This window comes from Coloeus monedula (assembly GCF_965178545.1).
Source record: "Coloeus monedula genome assembly, chromosome: 1".
NCBI classification, from domain to species: domain Eukaryota; kingdom Metazoa; phylum Chordata; class Aves; order Passeriformes; family Corvidae; genus Coloeus; species Coloeus monedula.
This window is the reverse complement of record NC_138781.1, coordinates 44577826-44602666: the sequence shown is the minus strand read 5'-3', so window position 1 is coordinate 44602666 and position 24841 is coordinate 44577826. Positions and strand designations below refer to the sequence as shown.

The 24841-nt window shown below is 43.6% G+C and overlaps 2 protein-coding genes across 3 annotated transcripts in view; both read right to left on the bottom strand.

Moving 5' to 3' along the window:
- Positions 1-20770, bottom strand: part of BFSP2 (beaded filament structural protein 2) — a gene marked incomplete at both ends in the record, with an annotated part of 28338 nt that extends 7568 nt beyond the window's left edge. The window contains 6 exons of the mRNA XM_082303265.1: positions 431-651; positions 1121-1252; positions 6343-6504; positions 9988-10144; positions 12026-12108; positions 20315-20770. Of these exons, the coding sequence (XP_082159391.1) occupies positions 431-651; positions 1121-1252; positions 6343-6504; positions 9988-10144; positions 12026-12108; positions 20315-20770 (1211 nt within the window). The remainder of the gene's footprint in view (positions 1-430; positions 652-1120; positions 1253-6342; positions 6505-9987; positions 10145-12025; positions 12109-20314) is intronic.
- Positions 20771-24175: 3405 nt separating this feature from the next.
- TMEM108 (transmembrane protein 108) overlaps positions 24176-24841 on the bottom strand; it is a 165525-nt gene continuing 164859 nt past the window's right edge. For both annotated transcript variants that reach the window (XM_082296209.1, XM_082296210.1), the window contains exon 6: positions 24176-24436. In XM_082296209.1, coding sequence (XP_082152335.1) covers positions 24314-24436 — 123 coding nt within the window. In that variant the 3' untranslated portion in view covers positions 24176-24313. The remainder of the gene's footprint in view (positions 24437-24841) is intronic.

Below are 24841 nucleotides of genomic sequence, written 5' to 3'. Positions count from 1 at the left end.
AAGCTTAGAAAGAGAATTTTCCCAAGGTTATAGCTATAATATTTGGACTGTATTGAGGGAGAAGGAGGGATGACACAATGTATTCAAGTCAAGAAACAACAACACATCTGCTTTGCTGCCACTAATGTAGCCCCTGGATGCTGTAGTAGCTTTTTAATATCGCATCTCAAATCTTCAGAGAAGTGAAACTCATGGCATGTTTTCAAACCATGTCCTTCTGTGGTAGTGCAGGAAACCACCCATCTCCAATACATTAGCAATCTCTGTTTGATGGGATTTGTTGTATTCTTCCCCTTTGGCAGATTCTCCAAACCTCACCATCTACCAGCCAGTCTTATGAAACGTGAGAACCATCCCAGTCCTCTTGCTTCCAGCAACCTCACAACCCCCTCCCAGGGAGCATGTTCTCCACCCTTTTAAGGACAAGTACCTGCTTTGCTCTCCATCCAGGAGGCAGTGATATGCAGCAATGTCTTTCTCCAGCTGCTGTTTGCTAGTCAGCAGATTTTCACGATCCCTCTGCTGCTGCTCAGTTTCTACTTTGATTTCTCCCATCTCTGCCTCCAGCTTGGAAATGACAGAGCCTAGGTTCTGCAGTTCGATGTCGTGCCAGTGCTTGGCATCGTATAAAGAGTTCTCCAGACCCCTCTTCTGCAAGGGCAGGGCAGGAGAAAATAAATCAGTCAACTTTCATATGCTTCATAGTGATTTTTATTCAGGTTTGGCCAATATATATCAGGTTTGACTATATATATCTTGATAATTCCTTTCTTTAGCTACCTTGATACTAGGTATTATCCTTAGAAAAGTAGAAGTACTTTTACAAGGTGCAGATATTCCTCACATTTTCTAGTACTACACTACCGAGCAATCTCAGTGAGGTTATTATTGAGTATGAATACACTGAAGATTGAAATTTGGAGCCTAGTTGTCAAATGTGGGACTCTTAGAGCACCATGTCAATCAAGAAGAGCCCAGAAATGTCTGGCATCTCCGGAAACGGTATCTGGTGGAAAATGGGATTCATTCTTAACTCTGCATCCCAAGACGGGAATGTTCCCCTCAGAAGGTGTGTTGAGTTCACACAGAATACACCCGCTGAAAGCCTAGCATTCCTTACCAAGGTTCTCAAAGATTCAGTTTCTGCTTGCAAGCTCTGTATTTTGCAGGCAGTTTCATGGAACTCGGTTCTGAGGCCCTCCACCAGCTCTTCCTCCTGGGTTCGCACGGCAGCCGTTGTCTCAGCCTGTTGCTGGTAAAAGAAGGTGACTGTCATCACAACCTACACAAATTATGGTTTAGCTTCCTTACATACCAAGCTGACAGTAATATTTTCACAGTTTGTGGCAATTCTGACTCTAAGTTTGATTCCTGTGTATTAAATCCCTCTGTTGAACAATTGCAGATACTTCTTAGTGTCAAAATTATCATGTTTTCTAGGCATTTACTGTAAAATGGCTTATGCATATAAGTGTATGTATTTAATCCGTGTCAACAACAGCTGTTCAGAATTCATACTTGTATGTTTCAAATTATTTCTAAAGAGAAAACATTGCTGTAATTGTTCATTTTATAGCCATACTATAATATTTCTTAAAAACTTGGGTGTCTTCGCTTAGTCTATTGTACTTCAGAACTATTCACACCTTAGTTTTTCACATAAGAGTCTATGAGTCAGACAGCAAGTCATATCACAGGGGTCAAAAAAAAATTTCTGTTAATTAAGTCATTGTTATGCTATTTCCTGCTCTTGTGGCTTGGGAGGTTTTATAGGTGTTTAGTTCAGGTTCCTTGAAAATAGGTGAAGGAAAAAGTACCTTAGTAAAAATAGAATTTCTATACTTTTTAATAAGGGCTGAGATCAATGTTTTTCAGCCCAGAGCTCTGGGCTCTCTAGAAAATACAATTTTTCAGTCAAAACCTGCATTTCTTGTGGTTGATGCTAAAATTAAACTATGCAAAATACTTCCATCCCACTCTGAAACTTCATCTTGACCCTGCTTTTCTGCTTATGCATTCTTTTATTTAAAATCAAATTTTAAAAAAATCTAGGACCATGCATCAAAAATAATTTTTCTTTTGGTACCATCGTGTGAACCCCACACCTTGCACATTGTGAACGAAACAGCCTCACTGGAAAAAGGTCATTTAAGTACCAGTTAAGTCTTAAACAGAACTTTAGATTTAGGAACCTAAAATCTGTTGCAGAGAGATGAATTTCAATCCAAACACCAAACCTGTCCTTTCTAGCAAATTACACAGATTCTGTGTTTTCTGGAAATGCCTCGTTGGGGCTTGTGCTTCAGAGAGACATAATTCTACCTGACTGTTCCTGGTGAATCAGTGATCATGGACCTGCCACTCTTCAGTAAATTGTGCCTCCTAAATTGTGTTGAGAGTGTAGTCTGCATGTTATTAGGCTACGAGGACATTAAATGCCTCTTTTTAAAGAGATACACTGGAAAGGGAAGGTGCCTTTGCATCTATATTTATAGCCTACACCCATTACCTGAAGCCTGGCTTTCACATTTACCCTGCTGGTGGCTACCTATAAATCTAGCTTGCCCTCACCACAGGTGACATTGGAACCCTTCCAGGAGCTACCCTAAGCTGTGAACCTGACCTTAGTGGTGTGAACAATAGAACAGGCAGGTGGAGTAGATGCAGGTGGCCACGTCAGGCCCTAAACACGGAAGAGGACACAGCAAGGAAGCACACAATGAATGCGCTCTAAAGCTTTTGGGTCACACAAGGTTTCCCCACCCTTCTTACAGAATTACCAGCCCCAAGAGTCCATGTGTGGGGTGCTGCTGGGCATGACACTCGGCCCCAGCTTTGGGGTTCCTTCTGTGGAGAAGTGCTGTCTGTGTGTCCTCTTTACTAGGCAATTCATGTTTTCTGGGGACTTTTCCTATATCCAAGATGCCCCATAAGGGAAAGACTATACATGTGGTGACCACAAACAACTGGACTAATGGGGGGAGAGGATGAACTCATCTTCCTAAATATTTGTCATGTTGTTGGTTAAGTTTCCTAGGAATCTGTGGATTTCAAACACATCTGTACAGTTCTGAGCCAAGAATTGTGCATGAGTGCAGGTCAGTCTGTATTTCATGGAATCCAGATAAGACAGGATGATTAGGAATGGAACACCAGCACCCAGAGTTGACCAGCATAATATTTAAAGAAGGGAAGTTGCTTTGGAAAGCTCTTGAGAGTTCTGGGAACATTTTAGCAAATTAGCAAAAAAGGGAGAAACAACTGGCATAACTCACAAGATTTTTCAAAACCTTTTATGAGAACAACAGAGAAAGCTGTGTAACTGCATGCTCAGGGCAGAACATTTCCATGGATCAACAGCTAGCTGGTCAAGAGACAGAACATGAAGAGGAAAATTAAGGTCTACTTCCATTAAGACAGAAGCTTAACAGCTTGATGCCTCAAGGTCTACTGCCTTGGGAATGAACTATGAACTAGGAGGATTTATGGATGACAGAAAACCATAGAGATTAGCAATGAGCAGGGGTAGATGTGTGGACTCAAATTACATGAATGAACAGCACATCAGGAAGTAAAGCATCTTTCCAGGGAAAAATATTAAATAGCATGCATGTCTTGCAAGGGTTTAAATCACTTTTGTCAATTCAAGGGAAGGTTTTGACCACTACAGACCAAAAAGTGCACAGGTGAAACCAATGGATTTAAGTGTTGAGGTTACTCATCTAAAAAAGGCCCATGTGAAACCCCATTAGGTATGACTTTAAACTGGTGTGTTTTGGTGCCCAAATGTCCTTGAAAAATCTAACCAAGACTGCAAATCTAGTCACAAGACAAAGCAAATGAGGCAAGGTAATTAGTCAGAAAATAACAAAAATACTGCCCTCATGTCTAAGTCAGTGCTAGGACATGATTTGAAAAACCTTGGTCTGAGCTGGTCATGACTACACCAGGGAGTAGGTGCAGAAAAAGGAAATTAAAATATTAGGGACCAAGGAAAACCTCAATTGAAAAAGCTGGTAATGAAGAGCAAAGGAGTGGAAGGAACTGCTCTCCCTCCTGTGATGTCACAGAAGAGTAAGGGCAAGTTTGTCACAGTGTGGATAACCAAATAATACAACTTAGCCACCGAGATTATAGAAAACCACAAGCTTAGTTGATAAAAGCTAAACTCTTGTTATCTGCATACATAGTAGTAATCTGAATAGATCTGCATCTGTAGGAGATCACACAAAGCTGCATAATCTGGTTTAATTAGTGGGGAAGAAGCCCCTAGAATGTCACACCAGAACCAGAACTGATCTTTCCAGAAATCTGTGATATTCTGCTTCTTCATTGCATTAAAAAACCAAACCAAAACAGGAACAACTGAAACTAGTAAGAGCTTAGACTAAGATGGCCAAGTAGGGATGGGTTGGGTATCACAGACATGATAGAGCAGTGTACTGTGAGCTGGCAGTTTTCTCCCCAAATGATATCTCTCAGCAGCTAAAAGACCAGATACTGAAGGTATGAAAGAAATAGGAAGAAAGAAGTTGTTAGGGTGTTTTTGCACAGGAGGAGAAGGAGGAGGAACAAGCAGGACAGGCAAGTAGGAGCACTGAAGAACTTGGCACCATCAGAGTGATGCTCATTTTGCTGAAACCTGGCAGTGGGTCAGGAACAGATTTTCTGGGAAGAGCTCAATAGGTTACTGAGGATGCCCTGGCTTTTCAGGGCTGCATGTGCTTTGTGTGGAGGCACTCTCCAGGCTTGTGTAGTTTATTACTGTGTCACTCACTTCCTTTGGACTGTATGAGCTGAAAATCAGGCCCCACAGACTAACCTTGTGAAAACTTTGCTTAGTAACAGTCTGACATTCTCAAAAACTTGATGGGACCTCTGGGATAAACCCCTCTGCTTCGCTTCTTGTGTGTTTCCCAGCAATTTTGGTATCACTGTTGTCACAGGATTTTTCTTCTTTATTTTGAAAATTAACTCAGAGCTTACACATATGTTTACAAACGTATTTCTTGGTTTTGTTGTTTTTCCTTGCTGTTTGCCCTCGATACCCCCTACTCCTCTCATGGCAGCTCTTTACCTTGGAGCAGGGGGGATGTTTGATATGTTTATATGGTTTTGCTAAGTATTTCTACAGTGCTGCTGCAGTTATGATTTCACAGAATCAGAGAATATCCTGAGTTGGAAGGGACCCACAAGGATCACTGAGTCCCACTCCTGGCCCTGCACAGGACCATCCCCAAGAATCACACCAGGTGCCCAAGAGCATTGTCCAAACACTTCTTGAACTCTGCCAGGATTGGTGCTGTGACCACTTCCCTGGGGAGCCTGTTCCAGTGCCTGACCACCCTCTGGGTGAGGAACATTTTCCTGATATCCAACCTAAACCTCCCCTGACACAGCTTCAGGCCATTCCCTCCGGCCATGTCACTGGTCACCACAGAGAAGAGATCAATGCCTGTCCTGTCTTTTCCCCTCACAAGGAAGTTGCAGACTGCAATGAGGTCTCCCCTCAGTCTCCTCTTCTCCAGGCTGAACAGATCAAGTGACCTCAGCCGCTCCTCATACAGTTTCCCCTCAAGGCCCTTCACCATCTTTGTTGCTCTCCTGATTTACTCTGTCATGCTCTGCAATAAGAGCCAACTCAGAATGAGATAGCTTCTAATATACAGGATCATCTACTGAACTTAATGCTTCAGCTCTGCAAAAATACTTACTTCAGCCAGACAATTTGGAAATGAGTGATCCTTCATGACACAGAAAACGCTGCATTAAAAGGCTGTGTTCAGACTCAGCCTCAGGAGAGGAGAATTCCTATTTAAAGGGAATGGCTATTATCATCTCTTTTCATTTCTAAGTTAATATCTAGTTTTCCCACTGCTGCCAAAGGAAACAATATTGAGGAGAAACCAACAAGGACTCTAGTGTAGAGGGCAATGTGTTTTGCCCTCTTGATTTATAGACCCCTGTAAATTATTAAGTGGAGGAACAGCCCTAGTAAGAAGGGTAATAACAGTGGCTTATCCTACACAGAACGTATCAACTGATTAAGTTTGTTTTCCTTAGCCAACATTTCAGAGCCCTTGAAAGGCTCCCACAGATACCTGAGATATGAGCAGGGCCATTTCCACCAGTGCTTAACTCTGTGCATCCCAAGAAAGCTTTTATATTTATAGGTGCATTCTCCCTTGGACTTGGACCAAAATACCTTAGATTTTTAACGTCTTTTTTGTTTCAAAGAAAACCCGAACAAACACCCAACCCTCAAAGTTATTGCAGAATATTTGAGAGATTTTGTGTTTGCTTCAAATCCTGTGATGTTGGAGAGGGTTACAGAGTGCTGACCTTGGTACGGAGCAGGGCACCTGTCTCAGCACGATTCTTTTCAATGTCTCTCTCCCAGTGGATTCTGATTTTTTCCAGAATGTCATCCAGGCCACTTCCCAGGGGAACATCAAGTTCTTCCAGCTGAGATCCAGCAAGCTGCTTGTATAATACCTTCACATCCTTGAACAAAAATAACAAACATAAGGAAAGTGAACTGGACAATTGAATGGTATCTTCAGAGAAGCTCAAGGAAGAGCTCTTTTGGCGCCACAAACAGAGAGAGTAATTAAATTTGGTCCCAAAACGTATCTCTACATTAATGATTTAGTGCACAGAAGGGTTTCTTTTTCAGATGTGGATTTGCTTTGCTTCTTCATGGGATCTCTTCCTGCAGATCTATGTACTGGAAGAGTTTCCCCCTTGGTGGAAGGAGGCTGAAGCCCTGAACCAAGGCAGTGCCTGGAGCAGCCCTCTGAACAGTGGCAAGTTTCTCCAGCAGCCAGTGCTTGATACATGCACACTGCACAGCAGGGACCCAAAATCACCACAATTATATTGCCAATAAAGCTGCAGTGTGGACTTTGGCCAAGGAACTAACAGCTTACAGGATATCAAACACTGCTCTTCCCTTGCTGCTGCACCATGCAGGAGCATGGGCATACACCTACTGGAGATACAAGATGTGCAAAGCAGCAGGAGCTCTACAGCCTCGCAGCTTGTGTGAGACATTGTGTGTGGTTTTTGCATGTGCATGTTAGATTAAGAGGATTCTCCTCTGTGACAGCATTCTGTTCCTTCATTACATTTAATGCTCCAAAAACACGTAACCAGTGGAGAATTAGCAGGTCCAGAACTGCACACTGCAAGGTAGCATGTCAGTTGTACCTCATGTTCAGGAACACAAGAATTAATGAGATTTTCACATGTATCTTAACTGTTTGGCACTGCAATCCTTTTATATCAATCTGGTTTTTTGTGTTACTGGCACAAAAAAAAAGGTAGTGTAAAAGTATCTGGGAATTGTATTGGTAAGCAATGGCCCCTGCCAGTGACAATACTGGAAAAAATGGATGGAAATTATGTGAATTATGAACCTGCAAGAATGCAAACCTCAAAATGTGCCCCACTCCAAGTTCACAAAAGCTTCAAAAGGACTTGGTATGGATTTGCTAGTGGGAGCACCAGTGGAAAGAAAGGTTTGAATTAGTTCAGGAACTCCTTGGGACTTTATTGTGCCAGAGCTCAGCAATAGTTGCTTCTAGCCTTTTTTCTGTGACTTCTCTTAAGCAGCTTCCCCTGGTGCTGCTGCCATGGGAAAACCAGGCCTGTGCTGAAGTGGTTCTGTGAATGCTCAGGTACTCCTGACAGGTAAAGAAAAGAGCATCTCTCCACCCTGCAAGGGCTCCTTGCTGGCTACATGAGGATCAAGAGGGACAGGTGGTGTTCTCATTATGCCATAGCTATGTACAGAGAACAGCATCAGCACCAGCTTTTCTGGTTTCACAGCAGTCACTGCAATACTTGGAGGTTTAAAGGGGATCTTGTTTATGTCTATCATTTTTCTCTTCACCCTCTTATCTAAAACAACTTCCATCTTTCTCCTGTCATGCACTGGTGTTGAAGCCACTGGTTATTTTCTGCAAAATGCCAGCCTTGGAATTAGACTGATGCAAGTAGGGAGCTGGTGATGCAACCCCATCTTGGCAAACCAGTGTTGCTGAAATCTTGTGGTTGGAGGAACAACTGGTAAGAAATGTAAGGTAGGATAATGCCTTGCTTTTGTGAGCTATCAAAATTCAAGCTCTAATCTTACTTTTGAGGCACCAGCACAGTTGCTTGCTGTCCCTTATGAGAGATTAGTAACAGCTCCATATTCAAGTCCCCATGAATAAAGATGCTGATTTGTGTTCAATCCTGAAATCCCTGCTGAAGGCAGTAAACCACCTTCATGCAAATGGTGTTGGTGAATGCAGTGAGTAAGTAGGAAAGTATTGCAAAATTGGGTAGTACGGGCTTCTCTTCTGGCTGTTTGTCTGTGGTGGTGCATCCTCCCCACCCCATCGGGCCTCTCTGTGATTTCAGGAATTCTTTATAGACCTCAGCCTTAATCAATCAATGGCTCCTGGCTAATTAAGCTTCCCTTGAGCTTATCAGAAACACTGTCTGCTCCTAGGAGCTTCTGTTGCCTAACAAAGGAAGGGGATGAGATAGTCAGCTATCCTAGCATAACCTTGAAATATTATTTGCCTGAATCATAGCCCTAGTGGAACAATATTTTTGTTACCAGGCTTCTGAGGAAAACTCCAGTAATTACCATCTTGGATTACAGCCAGGATGGAGACTGACAGATGACTGGAACCAATCATTTTGTGACTCTATAAACAGTAGTCCTGAATGATGTCCTTTGAGATTTCCTGGACTGCAGTGGGCTGTGAGCAGCAATCTCCCTCTGACTGGGACATCCGCTCGCAAGCTCTCAAGTTTGCGATACTCGGAGGACTGTTGCCAAAAGATGATGGTGGGGCCTGGGATATCCCCACTACTCCTCAAGGCTCAGCCCTCACCTGTTGAGAGATGCAGAAGCATCTGACTTGAGTATTGCACTGAACTTGAGGGAATTTTTTAACAGGCACCTTTGTACATGCTTCTTCATGGCTGTGTGTGAGTGTGAATTGGTTTAAATATCCTATAGCAAGTATAGTATGAATAGTGCTATCCCAGATCTATAGTTAAGTTACTGCTGTGCTTATAGGAAATCCTACTGGATCATTTTGTAAATGTTAAATTAGTCAGTGATCAGGTGTGGATAAATCCTTTAGCTATAAATCAAGTCTGAGGTAAAGTTTGGACTCAGCTGCACCTAATCTCCATCAGGAGTTTAGAAAGCCAGGAGGTCTGCTCTGAACCTCATGATCAATGGGAAGGTCTCCCCTAACCCTTTTGAACCTTTATCCTTTAGCACCTTTACCCTCTGCATCCCTGATTTCCATGTAAACCATTCTAGATTGATTCTAATCCAATTTTCCTTAGTGAGCTTCATTATATAGTAAGTAATAAAATGAACCTTGCCAATAAAGTTAAATTGCACTTTCACAACTCATATTAAACCTGCTTTTGCCAACACCTTTGACGGTGATTCTTTAGAGCCACTCCTTCATACCACTGTCCCTGTGACTTGCTTCATGGTGTGCTTCTCAACAGAGACTCAGGTTTGGGAACCGAGCACTTTGCTAAGCCAAGCAGGGAATATTCCTAAGAACCTGGCTGATGCTCAACATTAGTGCAGCAGGACCAGAGCTGGTTCCCTGCACATGAACTTTCTCCTTCCATCAGACCTCACTGCTGAGATGCCCACATACATGACTGTGCAGCCCCTTGACCACCACGTGGTATCTGACAAGAAACAAAGCGATGGTGTCCCTCCCATGTCACATTTTTCAAATGAGAAAGGGTTAACACCTAAATGTGAGTAATTTGATAATGCCTCAGGGGTTAGTCCTTTGAGTTATAAGAGAAGAAAGAAATAGGAGTAGGTTTCAGGAAAATCCCCCCACCCAGTCATGGCAGGTGGAGTTTTTAATGTTTGCTTTGCACTAGATGTATGATACCAACCAGATGAAACAGGCACACACTGGCTTTGCAGTGTCCCGAGTCTGGACTTACTTCTTCATGATTCTTTGACAGCAAAGTTAGTTCTTCCTTCATGCTTTCTATCTGACTCTCCAGATCCATTTTAGTTAAATTAGCATCATCAATCACTTTATATAGGGAATTAATTTCATCTTCGACTGCCTTTCTGAATGGCTGCTCATTTTCATACCTGCAGAGAAAAAAAAGAAGCCAAACTTCAACATAGCACAGCTCAGCAATTAAAACCTTTTTTTTTTGAATGACACTATTTCTGCTGGTGAGTTAATGTGTCCCAGACAGAGGCACAGAAACACAGACAGTATTCTTTGCTCTCACCTTGTCTCTTCATACTTGAAGTTAACTGCCTGAAGTGCCCTGTCATTAATTCAGAGTGTAAGAAAACAGGCCAAGTTAGCAGCATGTGCTATGGTGGTTATCAACCTCATAGGATTCCAGAAAAAGCATGGAGAGGCTCATTGTCCCTTGCTAGATCTGATATTTACATACAGTATCACTATGGGTGGCTTTTTCTCAGTTGGCTGCAAAATGAGAATACCTACTCACTTGTCTACACAAAAACCTTTCAGAGCAATGGTTAAACACACGCACATCAAGCATTGCTTTTACTAACGGACACGCTGATGGAAGTCTGGTCTGTGTTCCAGGGTCCTGGCTCATCCCTAAGACCAAATCCCAGCAGTATCAAAATAAAGAGGAAATTTGAGTGGTTGGTTTGTCAATTAGAATTGCTGTTAGAACAAATGGCTCATTTCCAAACCATGGCTGTAACAGTAGGGAAATTTTGGCAAGCAGTTTCTATTCCACAGCACTGCTTGCTGCATTGCTCTTGTTTGTAACTTTTTGGTTTGGGCTTTCCATTGAAAATGTGGATTGCATTGTGAATCTCCTTGGGTGGGAGACATTTGTGCCAAACCTGTCCAACCTGGGGACCTGGTGGCCAGGAAGGTCAGACAGGGCTGGCAGGTTAGTTGGGAACCCACTTCATAAACACTGCTCCTTGATAGCCACCTTCATTGCTGGGAGTTTAAAGCTTGGGAGAGTGGCAGCTGATCCCAGGAGCTTTCACTATGCAGTAGATGGACTCAACATTGTTTTTTGTTATGTAAACTGCTTGTCCAAGTCTGCTGACACTTCTATAGAGTATTTTTTAAAAACTACTTAAAATATGAGTATAACTTGCTGGATGTAAGGCCAAATGAGTATCTCAGAGTTGTACCTTTCTGAAATAAAAGGCAAACTTAAGAATGATGAACACATTTTGGTTTTATGATTAAATAAACTAATGCCACAGAGAGAGAAACAGAAGTTTAAGGGATGATAAAAACCATGGGAGATAAAAATCAATTAGTTTGAAGTACAGTTTTTATGTCAGAGCTTGCAAAAAGCTATTTGTAAATGAATGAAACCATTATGAGTAAAAAAAGCTACAAGGATCATGTCTCCTGAGTAAAATCTAAAGAGCTTTCTGCACTCATACACATGAATATCATGCTTTTCAAGCAGAAAGACAATAAAAAAGTAGTTTGCCAGTATTTAAAATCTTCTTTTACTACTTATTCTTCTCAGTAAAGAAAAGGAAAATCAGCACAGCCCATTTCTGTTTTCTTGTCTAATGATGTTTGTAGTGGTGCAGGTTTTGCTTTTTCAGCTGCTGTAGCAGAATGATTGTTACTTCCAAAAACACTTGTGTGGTACTGAAAATTACAACTAAAAAGCCAATGGAAGTTTGCCTTTATAAAATGACAACCCAATTTTGAATGAATACTGACCTCTCAGTGCGATACTAATGTCTGTGTTAAGACAAATGTCTCTGTTAAGAATAGCCTAGGTAATTTTTCTTGTACACATTTTTGTTACTATGAATCTTCAAAATCTTCCAAAATAATGTTTGCACCATCATTATTTTTCTCCCAAATCAGGCTGTTAAATATGAACATGCAACTTAAAAAACAAGCCCGTTCTACTCCCTAACATTACACCCCTAAAAAAGAAGTGTTCACCAAGGCAAAGTTTAAAGAAAGTGGCCAGCTAGGTGCCACCACAGGACTACCTGTCTTTAAAATCTTCAGCACAGGCTTGAATATTCTCGGTGTGCAGCATAAGACGAGCATTTTCAAGGACTGCCTCACCCACCTAGAAGAAAGACACAACAGAGCTCAAGCAGTGAAGAGCTTCAGCACATGTATCTTAAGCAGATGTACAGCTTTGATTCTGAAAATAATTCTTTATCCTAGGGCTGTTCAAGTGACTCATTCCAAATAATTTAATCAATTAGTTTTGTACATATAAGTTCACAAATTCTCTGCAAATAGGCTGTAATTTGTCATCAAACTGCTTATTCCTCCTAAGTACTCATCTTCTTGTAGAAACACATTTATTCTGATCACCAGCTGTTTGCAAGGGGCAAAATTCATTGCTGTGCACAAGGTATTTTCATTGTTTAAGTCCCACTTATGCTTTCTAGATAAAATTTAAGCAGCACTTATGCAGTTCCTATTCTACTTCCCATATCAGCAGTCCTCTTCAGGGTCGTCCTCCTCAGGGAGCCACGGAATACTTGTTGCTCATGCCGCCTGCGAGCCCTCCTCAGCTCCCAGAGCGTCGTTTTCCTTCTCTTATGGGATCCTCTAGGCTCTTGCGATAGATATGAGACCTGAGAAGCCTTCAAAGATTATTACACTGATTGGAAAGATCGTGCAAATCAGACTGTGGTATCATTGCTATGGCTCTGGGGTGTGTCTCTAACATCCAAGAGGCACTTGGAGGGGCAAGTAAACCTGAAAGGTTTGTGACTTAGCAGCTTGTTGTGATTCAGGAAGGTTAAATAAAATGATAAAAAGGGAAAAAAGACCACTGCCTGCTCTGGAGTCACACATGTTCTGAGCTTGGAGGTGACCAAAACCATGCAGAATTCAGTACCAAGCTTAGAGTGATCACCTCTGCAAGTAACTGTCTGGAAGCTCCTGACATCCCGTGATCCATGCTGTCACTCTGGAAAAGCTAAACTGAACATTTCTTTGGTCTTTTTCAGGAGACACCCATGAAGATTTGCAGTTAAAACTAAATCACCACATGAATAAGGTCAGATTTTCTTCTTTTGGCCAGAAGAGTTCCTGAAGCAGAAAAATCTTTCCTTAGATAATAAAGTCCATAACTAAGTAAGATTGCAAATCACCCAAAGCATTCTGCTCCTCCAAGGTGAAACACACCATGCAATGCAGAAACATCAAGGCTGCATCCAGACAAGTTATCTCAAGTGGATCTCAAGTGGGATTGTTGCCCTGTGTTCCCACCTGCTCTGAGGCTGCTTGGTGATGGGGTGGAGGTGGACATGCAAGGCTGAAGCATTTCAAGGTGGTCATTAACATTTACCTTCATGAAGAGTGGCTTACTGCTCCAAATGTCTTACAAATGTTTGGACCAACAAATGTGTAATACCTGAAGGCAACTGGTAAGAAGAAATGTGGAGAAAGAACCGGTTCCTTCACTATCCATTATGTCCATAGTGGATCATGAAGTTAAAAGCACTCTACATCTTTTCAATCTGACAAGGAACAAGAGTTAAGAAAGTGGTTTTCTTAATTCTCACCTACTGTTAGGAAAAAACAGGGAAGGTGGCTGTGGCTGGAAGCCTGAGGCTGGAGCTTGTTTCACACCATTGCATGGGGAACCTATTTTACTTTAATAACTGTGGGATTTCTTGTCCAGTTCCAACCAATATGATAAGGGATAGGCCATCACAGAGACATCCAGTTCTAACACGTTTCATGAAAATAGCATCTGGACAGAGAAGAGAGATCCTGTAAATACTGCCACTTGGAAAAAAAAAAAAAGAAAAAAGTCCCAGTTTCAGCATGGGAAAACTGGGGAGTGCAGCAAAAGCACAGGAGTCAGAGATGTCACGAAAGCCACAGGGTGTGGGCAAAGAGATGGCCCCTCACCACACACCAGCCAGCCCTGCTGTGTACAGAAGAATTCTGTGTGGTCACTTGCACACAGAACTGGCTGCTCTTCATTGTTCAACCCCTCATTTCCTTCTCCCTGATTTTTTGCAGCCCCACTTTACCAGCACTATCCTAACTCCCCAAACCCTGTGTTGTCCGTCTGTGGAATTTTATAGCAGCTGAGCAGAGCTGGGACTTTGGGGACATTCTACTCTTCTGTCCTCAGGTTCCCTTGCACCAGAACACCTGAATTTCTCCTGAAGGACGGAGAATTGGCATTTAGTCAGCCCAGAAGTAGAGGGACTTCTTTGACACAAGCTCTGAAATCTTGGTTGCTTTATTTTTCTACCTTTATTTTTTCTTTTCTTCGTTCCTACAGAAGTCATTTTGTCTTCCTGCCAACTCATACATGTGTGGATCTTCAAAGAAGCTTTCATTTTTTCTTGACTCAATCAAGGAGCAGAAATGCTGCCCTGTGATTTGCCCTGCTCCGTTGAAACAAACCCGTTTGCCTCTGGCAGGGATCCCACGCAGTTACAACATCTTACCTAAAGCCTGATGCAAATTAATGTCTTTGAGGGAATTGGGAACATCCTGCGAGCAAAAGTAACATTAAATCCTGTGAGCTGCCCAGTGTCACTCAGAGGCATGTTAATGGCTGAGTTTAGAGGCTGAATCCAGCGTGAAATGGCTTTTGGGCTGCAACAAAAGCAGAAGCAGGCAATAGCTGGTGAATTTCTGCTGCCTAGATTTCTGCATCTATATGGAGACAGACTGGTTTTTGAAAGTGTTTTTCATTAGTGATTTTGTGGATTTATTGAGGCATTTGAGGTAACTTTTACCTGCCCCACAGTACATGTCTTTATCATACTCCTGAGAATTCAGTCAATACCCCGATTCTCCTCTTTGTAGACCAACAGCCAAGGGCTCAGTGAGAAAGTCCTGGGCTTTCCAAAGCTGCACAAGCCCCTGAACTCTGCCACGTAAGTAAAAATGGTATAAAAAAAACCCCCAAACACATGTTTTGAAGACTTCAGGGATGAGTGTTGCAGTGGAAACCAGCAGGCACCAACTTTTCAGCCCTCCTGGAAATCACCGGTGTACCCTTTAAATCTACAGTGAACTTGAAGGGTAATTAGACAGTAATTTCTAACTACTGTCTAACATGGTACAAACCGTGTTTCCTGAGAAATTCCCTCTGATTTGCATGAGCTCTGAAAGCCCTTTCCTAGGCTCCAGAAGAAGAGATGTGAGTCTTCCATCTAGTGGCTCTTTTGTTTGATTTAATTCTCCTGTTCATCAACATCTGGCTGCAAACACACAGCATTAGTGAGACACATGTACTAAAACACTTGATGCAGCAGTTTAAGAAACACCCTTTGAGTCCATTGGAAACGAGAGACCTTGCAATGCTGCAAGCACTTAGACATTGCCTCCTCTGCTTGTAAGGCAGAAGGCAGTGCTGCCCTGCCTCAATGTGCTTCTGGGAGGCTTAAGTCCCTGATGCTCATGTGGCATTCAAAGAGACAAAACGGGAAGTGTTAAAAAAAATGCAAATATTATTACTAATAATAACTCCTTCCAGTCACACATTTTCTTTCAGCACTCAGATCTGTGATGCACATACACCTTTTGATCACAATTTTTTTCAGCTCTTGAATTAACAGTGAATATCCATGGTATTAAACATCTTAAGTACAAAGCAGCAACAATTTTCTTTGATTTCATTGTGATTTTACAGACATGAAAATGCAATGTTAATTTTTTGGAAGAAAAGTCTCATCAAAACCTGCATCAATATGCTGGCCCATTTGCTGGGCTACAACTGGCATCAAGGATAAAACAGCTGCTTCAAGGGAGTGGGCAGATGCCAGACTTGATAAAGTGTGATGTGATACAGACACTTACAGGGAGAATTTATTCCTTATCCCTGGTGACTAGCAACTTTTGATTTTTAACAGAAATTTGGCCAAGTTTGGCATGGCAAGATTTACTGTGCCTTTCAAATTCTTTGCTGTGCTTCATCTGTAGGCTTTGTATAGTTTTGCTTTTCTTACACGTGTCTAAATCCTTTCTGACTGCTACTAAATTCATGGCCTCAGGTGTGGCCTGTAATAATGAATCTCATGGCTTAATTATTCATGTAATGGAAACTTCTCTGGCTTTTAAGTTCAGTTAAAGCAAATGTTTCCATGGAGAAAGATCAGAAGATGCCGATCTAGTCTTTTCTTCCACACATGCAAGGAAATAGTTGGTACCAGACCATTGCCTCCAACACATCTTAATTCCCAGCTAAACTCAGGCTAAAAGCCTGCAACCTGCACTGCCAAGCAGTAAACTCATAATGGTCCTGGTCATGCTTTCCATGTTGAACCCTTTCTCAGAGCCTGAAGGAGGAAACTTGGAAGGCAGCAAGAGCAACATTTGTTATATCACCTCAGGAAAGGTAATACCTGGAGAGAAGTTGAGAAGATTGATGGCTCCTTTGCTGATTCTTGCTGCATCCAGGGAATTTTGACTTCATGTATACATCAAATATTTTGTAAGTACACAGGACTGCATCAGAGAATGCCTGGTTCTCAAAGCAGGAGATACCTCTCAAAGAAATGATCTGTAAAACTGTTGCCCAAGTACAAGGAGAAAACCTCACACCCCCTCACAGCTGCCTGTGAAGGCAGCCCAAATTTATGTTGGAGGTGGCTGAGAGAACATAATTAAAACTAATTCACTGCCATCCTCTGTAGGGCAGTGGATCAAGCTTTGTGCCATTTTGTGGGAGTTTGTTGTACCTTAGATGAGTAGCAGAGTGCTATTTCACCCATTTGCAGACACTGATTATGCACTGTGTTGTGCCAGAGTGGGTCACAAGTAACACTCAGCAGCTCTCCTGGCCCTGCAGGGTGTGAGTCCAAATGTGGCAATGCCTTGGGCTGTTAGACCTGTGTATTCTCCAGGCTTAATAATCACACTGATTAAATGCTGATAGAAAGTCCATGTGCAAATAGAAGTAGCTCTACAGAAATACTCTGGAGTTCTTTCAAATGCTCCCAACCACACACAGGATGTTATGATCAGTCACGCAGTGATAAAATTGGTCCAGGATGTTGATTCCTTCTTCCACTTTTGTGTTTTCTCCTGTGATCTGAACTGCACTATGTGCCTGCCATCTCATAGACAAAATAAATCTCTGTGTCTCCCACGCAGCCCTAATTAAACAGTCATGGAGGTTGAGCTACCCTCTTCTCTCACTCACTGAGATTGTTTCAAGCATCCACTTCTCCCAGGTGCTGCCCTGTTCCCTGGGAAGGAATTCCCATTGCAAAGAGTCTCCTATTCTGCAGAAGAGACACATTTGATTAGAGGTAGAATTTTCCACAAGAAGACCAGGATGAAGCCTGGAGAAGAAGAGTATGTGCAGGGTAAAATTAATATTTCTGTCATGAAATTGCAATTCTGTCATGTGAATTCCTCTTGGCAAGGATTTCTCATTTCCCTCTTTTCCTGCAAAAATCCTTTCGCTTTGCGCCTGTCCCAATTAGTGTGTGTCCACCTGCTCTGCTAGAAGCCAGCTGCCCAGACAGATAATTAACACTGGGAGCTGGATAGTGGCTTTCCATCATTCAGCTCCCACCAGTGATCCCCTGCTGCAGCCACAGCTCTGACAATTGCCAGGAAACACGAGTGGTTTTTCCTGAGGGACCCTGCACTCACACACACCCTCTGAGTCACCCACTGACACATTTTTTCCCTTAGCTCTGTGTTTGGGGGATATGCTGGCACCAAGTTGTTTTTGCTGGGAATGCAACTACACAAAATTTGAAATGCTGGAGCACATCCCAGGAAGGGCAGGAGGGAAATGGGACTTCAGGTCTGCTGAGGTCTCGCCTGTGCCACTGTAGAGATGGGCCTGTCTCATTTCTGATTTTGGGACCAGGAGAGTCCTACGTCACCACATCCTTGTCTTCTCACTACCAGGGCAAGAGGAAGAGGCTCCTGCCTAGACCCCCTCCCCATTGTGTATTTCTCTTTGCTGCCTCTTGTTCAAAAACTGTTTCTATTATGAGTGCTTGGGCTAAACCAGGTACCTGCTTGAGTGGTTTTCTGCCCAAAACCTTCATAGCTGCTTTATGCGAATGGCACCGAGGGGTTTTACGGCTCACGGGCATCTCTCCTGGCTGAACCCGTGGGCCTGGCCAGGAATTGAAATGAGTGCTTAGATTTTACAAGAAGCTGAAAATGGGGTGTGTCACTCATAAAGAAATCAAGGTGGATGTGGACATCTGCAGAAAATCTGAATGTATTTACAAAAATGACATTTAGGAATGTATCTGCCAGGTGTCTCTCATTTCTGCTACACCTTGTTCCTGAATGCCTTCTACTTTTCTGTTTGGGATGTGTTGTGGCAGGAGGGTTCTGACTTTGTGTGATTTCAGCTGTTTCTGTAGCAACTGACTTTGACATTATTTTAATAAATAATGGTTTTGATGTTGATGCTAGCATAATTTTACCAATTAGCTCTAGGACAAATTAGTTGAATGGTGCTTGGGCTGGATGAGGTCCTACTTTCATTTTTGGTTAAATGTTTAGTAAAAAAAGCAAAGAAATCTATTAATCAGAATCGCACATAACAGCTTGGATCATATCCCAAAGACAAAAAGACAAAACCCACTAAGTGATGCCCCTTTTATTGATTTAATTGAAGCAATTCAGAAAATTTTATGTGTTCTCTGATGTGTTTTGATAGTTAAATGGATACGGATGATGCTAATCTTTTTCTCTTCTTTTCTATGATACTCACAAATGCTATTACAAAACAGCTTTATTTTTCTGATTTTCATATAGGAAGAGCCCAATATTCAGTCTAGATTTCATTATGAGATTCTCTTATTTACTCATGAAAAAGAAAGGTAGAGGCAAGGATGACTACAAAGAAAGGTCAAAAGGAAAGTAATTTGGATGAAAAATTATTACATGAGCAGATTCATCTGCACTGTTATTGTTGGGGATTTATATAAAGCAAAATCAAACAGTCCTTTCTAAAGTATCTAGGGTCCCACATTTTTGGTCTTAACCATAAGTCCTGGTAGGATTTACAGGTGAAATCTACAACTACAAAATGGGACACTGGTCTGGAGAACATGGGATGGCAGCTGCAAAGGATTAACTCTGTCCCCCACCAAAATCCCCATCTGTCCCAGTGGGATAATAGCTTCGAGGCGATGGCTTTTTGTACCCCAGGTTCAGAGCACCCCTTTCCTTCAGCAGTTGCTCCCTTCAGGAAGCAATAACATCATTTGCTAATACTAGAAGGTAGCAACTTTAAAAGCTGGTTCTTAACTGGGTGTTTCTGCTGACATGATATCTGTACAACAGCTTATGCCAACACATTCAGAGTTCAGGCAATGCTTGTAGCATTCTGGGAGAAGACCTGCCCTAAAAAATGCAAAGTAAACCTGGCCAGCCCAAGTTAAAGCACACAATTGTCCCAGACAACTTAAAGGTGGCTTTCAGGCTTTCTGAAGACCCACTGATGGCATTTTTTGTGCCTGCGCTAGCACTGTTGGGAAGAGCTGTGCGAGATGCCGGACTCCGGAGTCCTGTCTGCTCCCACTGGCTGGGAGCTGGGAAGCCAGGACTCATGTGGTGCACCAAGACTTCAGCAGACAGAGCTCTGTGTCTGCTGTAAGCAGGACATCAGTCTGCAAGGCCTTACTGGTATAACTGGTCAGCAAAAGGAATTCTGTCTTGTCCATGAGGTCAATGCAGACACCATTTCAGACCCCCACAATAAAAATCTGTGCCGTATGGAAAATATGGGAGAAAGGGATGGTGGGGTGATGACAAAGGGAAGGAAGGGAGTCACTCATTTGTAGCCATGTAATCATTATTTTTAAATAAATAGAGCTTCCGGAAATGTTATTAAGCAAATAAGGGATTAAAGTAAAAATCTGAATTGCTGATTAAAAAAAACCCCGCAACGTGCTTGTAATGATATTATGTTGAGGGATAACCTAATTCAGTCCTAGCAGGTTTCTTTTAATAATTTTGATACTCAGTGTAATAACCACAGACTTTCAAAATTAAAAAAAAAAAAAAAAGAAAGAAAAAAAGAAAAAACCCCGACCCGTTCTAACCAGCTCAGACTTCGGCGCCTTGGGGTGCACTTCAATCGCTCCCATGCGCACGATGCCTGAGGCAATTCTCCTGCTTAATAGGCATTTTCCACAACACACTGTGAAATGATAATGCTAATTATCATGAAGATAGATTTTAAACCCTCTGTCTAGGGCACCGCGCTTTGAAATCAGACGGCATTCATGAGCAGCCCGGAGTTGCTAATGACCCGTGCAGCTCCCTCCCGCTCCCCCGGCTGCCGGCACCGCTCCAGCGCTCACCTGATGGTAAATCGCCTCCCAGTTCTCCCGCAGCGCTCCCCAGCTGCCCACGCTGGCCGCCTTCTTGTCCAGGTAGACTCGGATGTGCTCCTCCAGCTCCTGGTTGACCTGCTCGAGAGCTCGCACCTTCTCGATGTACTCCACCAAGCAGCCATTCAGGCTTTCGTAGGAGAGACCCCTGCCCTTATCCAGCCCCGGGGCCAGGGGCACGGCGGCGGCGGAGCTGCGGAGACCCTGGAGGAAGACGCTGCTGATGCCCAGGGCTCTACGGGACACTCGGGTGCCCAGGCTGCTCACGCCGCCGGTGGGAACGGTGCCCACGTAGACGCCGGGTGGTCTCGACAGGCTCCCTCCACCTCCGACGCTCACCCGGCGGCCGGGCGGCCCCGAGCTCTCCGCCGTGGAGGAAGAGGGCTGCTGCCCCAGGAAGGACGACCGGCGCCTCGGCAAGGGCATGTTGTCGCTCCAGCCTGCCGAGCACCGCCGCTCAGCCCGGCCGCCTCGCCCCGCACTGGCGGCAGGGATGTGCCGAGCCCAGCAGGTTGGGCTCGCGCGGGATTTCGGCTTTGTGCGACGGCTTTCTGGAAGGGGGGCTTTGTGCTGCCTGGGAGCACCCGTCACATTGTCCGGGCGGCTGCTGGGTCAGCAATCCCATTTCAGGAGAAATCTCCCTGCTGCTGCTGCTGCAAATGTGGCAGATGAAAAGCACAATGGTGTTTACGGGGACAGCGGGACGGGGATTCAGTACAATGTACGTGTTAAAATACCAGCAGTGTTTTCTACGCTGACACCCAGATGATTTCCTACTCTTATAGCCACAGGTATCCAGATATATATTACAAATGCATCTGCTTCTCATGCCAGTGCTTGTTGCAGGCATAGTCTACTTCAGCAAGACATTTTTTAAGCTTAGCAAAACCCGAACCTCTGTGGAGTCAACTGGGCCACAACTGAGCAGAGCCGAGCCAGCTTTTTGCCACTGCAGAGCATTGAATGCTCCCTTGGGTCTGCTGCAGCTTCTGGGTTTCTCTGCGCTTTGGCTTCACCACCCAACCAAGGCACGTTGACATAAACCTAGCAGATTTTATAGGGACAAGCAGCCTCATGTCCACCCCTGCTCAGTCAGCTTAACTTCACATAATCAATTGCACTTTCTCTGTTCAACAAGGGCCTGTTTCACTTTTTGCCTGCATGACGTGGTGACAAAGTGAGGCAACTGTGAACTGAAAGAAAAGGGCAAAAGAGTCCTAGAGACTTATTGCAGGGGAAGAGAAAGATTTCCCCTGCTCTTCTTCTCATGTCAATGTTCTTTAACTGCTAGTGATCAGGTGGGTGGTTCGTAGGTAATAATGAGTAGGATGTGTTCCTGGTTCAGTGTGATCCTTCACAATACAGTGTCAGGTCTAGCTTTTTCTACCTACACCCAGGGATACTTCACAGCCAGGGTGCCGTTCCAAGTGTAGGATTACTGTGTGCGCATCTTTGTAGGCACGATTGTAATGTGCTGATGTTGGGCATTGCCCTAATGCAGTGTAGGTCTGTGCAGGGGCAGTGGTGTCTTTGTCGAGACAGGATACAATCAGAAATCCCTGTCTTCCACTGGTGCCTAATCCTGGCTGGCCGGGTTGATGGCTGGAGTTTGTTTCACTAGTTTTTTTTGAGAACTGCAAGGCTGCCTACACTCAGGTCACCATCTCCAGGTTGTGTGAAGACTGGGAACAGTGCAGCATCTCTCAGGCCTTGCAAATACTTCTGGCTAGTTTAGGTATTCTGCCTTGAGATTATCAAACAAACTGTGCTGGTTAAATGAGAAGAATCCTCCAGTACTTCTTACACAGAGTTTTCAGTGTAGTTGCTCTGTGTCAAATTAGAGAATCTACCTTGCAAAAGTAATACAGGTACAGAAAACAAATGTAATATAATAGGGACTTTTTTTTCAAAGAACTGAATTTAGTTTTCTGTAACCTTGTTCCCTCTTTCCACCTACCTCTTCAAATAAAAATTAAGTTCCCTGTGGTATTGTGGAAATTTTTACTCTCCTATCAAACAGTCGTTTCCAGGAGGCTGATTAGTAATTGATCATGAGGATCCCAGATATCATATTGCATAATTTTTATCCCACAGTGAAAAGATATATACCCAAAGTGCCTGTCCATGTTCATACACAGCCTTGTCATCCTGCCTGCCCTGGTCACCTCATGAGAAAGCCCTGCATTACACTCTGATGCTGAGCAGAGAAACAAATATCCAGGAGAGTCCCTGTAACATTACAATCTTCCAGTTTCTGGAAGCCCATAGTCCACATTCTGGTTTGTGCCTAGGCATAGAAGTGCATGTGTGGGATGAGGAGAAAGGAGGAGCAACGATGCCTCTGTGGCCCACTGAGCCAAGTCTGGGTCTGACAGCATCCATCATTCAGTAAAGCTGTCACATTGCTCTGACTAACAGCAGCCACTGGGACACTGTCAGTGGCTGGGAACAGCTGGACCAGATGTGATAGCAGCCATGGCTCACCTTGAACAAGGCATATGGTTAATGATGCTACACTAACCCTGTCCTGCTCAAACTTCCCTGTCATCCGAGCAAGCATTAAACCTGAACAGCCAGTGGCAGGGAGCAGCCAGCTGGAGCAGGGGGTAAACTGCCCCTCACAGCCTGCTCCTGATGAAGTGAGCAGTGAAAGCAGAAAATAGTCTAGCAGGACTGGTGGCCAGAGGTGGGGAGAAGGAGGGTGAGACTTCAAATGACAGAGGCCATTTCACTTGCTGAATGATATCAGAAAGCTATTTGAGAAACAAAACTGAAAATTGGTCCCACAGTAACAGTTCTGGGTTACTCAAAGAGAGACCATCGATTTGGGCAAGGTCATTCCATGTTCCATACTAGTCTCGTCTTGTAGCAACCTATTTTTAATCCATCCTTTAAGCTTTGTTCACCCTTACTATTCCCTTAACACTATTAGAGTCTGCAACCTAGTACTTAACAGGGTAGGACAGAATTGCCATTTTGCTCTGAAACACTGTGTTTTCCTTCCTAAGGGGGGAAGGAAAGTCTCAGAGAGAAGAAGAGGGTATGAGGAAACTCAATTCAGTGACACCAGCAGTCTAAGCACATAAAAAAAACAGTGGGGAAGTGGAAATGTGGTCAAAGCCACAGCATTCACTTGGTGGCAGTCCCTAGTCACCAGATCTCAAAATTTCTGATAAATTCAAAGGAATTTTCTCTTCCTTTGAAAAGAGCACTCTGTATGCTTCCTTTGAGGCTCTGTGATCTTCAGGAAATAATTCTAGGCTTATTGGACTGAGGTGTAGCAACTCTGAGTCCAGTGTGTAGTGTGGTTAAAACACTTACACAGGAAAAAAGGTCCATTCTTGTTCTTGCTTGTATAAATGAGTTTTGGAGCAAAGACTGAAGGGGGACAGTAAAGGGCTCATCTCAGTCTGTGCTCAGGCAGCACTGGACTCACACAAAGGATACAAGGCTGGCACAGGGGCTGTACAGACTGCTTCTGGCAACTGAGCTGGCCCTGTCTGGTTTGCACTCCAGCTTGGCAGCCTAAAGGAAAGGAGCGACTGAAGTCATGCTGAAGTAGGAGAAGGAACAGTCACTGAGCAGGAATGCTTATGCTCAGCGGAGTGATAGCACGTAGGATGCAGGATGCTGTACCCACCACATGCTGCCTGCACCAAAAGCAGCCTTACTCAGTATTTTTCCAGACCATGTATATTTAGCAGCAGTTTGTAAATGAGAGTGAAGCAAACAGTCCACCTGACAGGTGTTTTGCTTAGAAATACCTTTATTTTATAAAGCCACAGTTTGTTCTGTAAAGTTTTACCACACTTATAAAAAAGGGGCTGACAATTCTGAGGGACAAAAGAAAAGCTGAAAACATTTCTTGTAATTCAGGGTTACACAAAGGTTATATTTATAATATATATATATTTATTTATAATTTGGAGACAGTAGAGATGAAACTGCAGTACAGGGGCAGCTGCGGGGTCATATTTCGGAGACTTGCTCGTGTCCCACAAAGAGCGTTTCCTGACAGAAGGGGTTCACCAGGACCATCCCGCTGTCGCGGTAGTCGCCGTTGGCCGGGGAGCGCGGCTCGGACAGGTGGTCCTAGGGGAAAAACAGAGCAGCAGATTGAGCACTTCACACCCTTCACCCTCCACAAGCACACAGGGCACTCCTCCCAATCCCCCAAAGGTGCCTGAATGTTGTGGGCTGTGACTCTGGAGAGCCAGGTTTGGTGAGGTGGTTTTGCCCTTTGTCAGGCAGGAGCTGTGAGTGAAGAGTTCCTCTGAGGGTTGGCTGATTCTTTCTCAGCCTGGTGACCCACAAGTCAGATGCACCAAGTCCCTTTGCAGACTTGGAGCTTTCACATTTCTTGGGGTTTTTTCCACTTTATTGACTCATTACAAGTGTTTCCTGTCTCTCAGCTGTGCTTGACTCCTCAAAGATGCATTTTCAGCTTCTTTTTCAGGTCAGAAAGATACATATATGGGTCCAAGCCACCTGAGTATG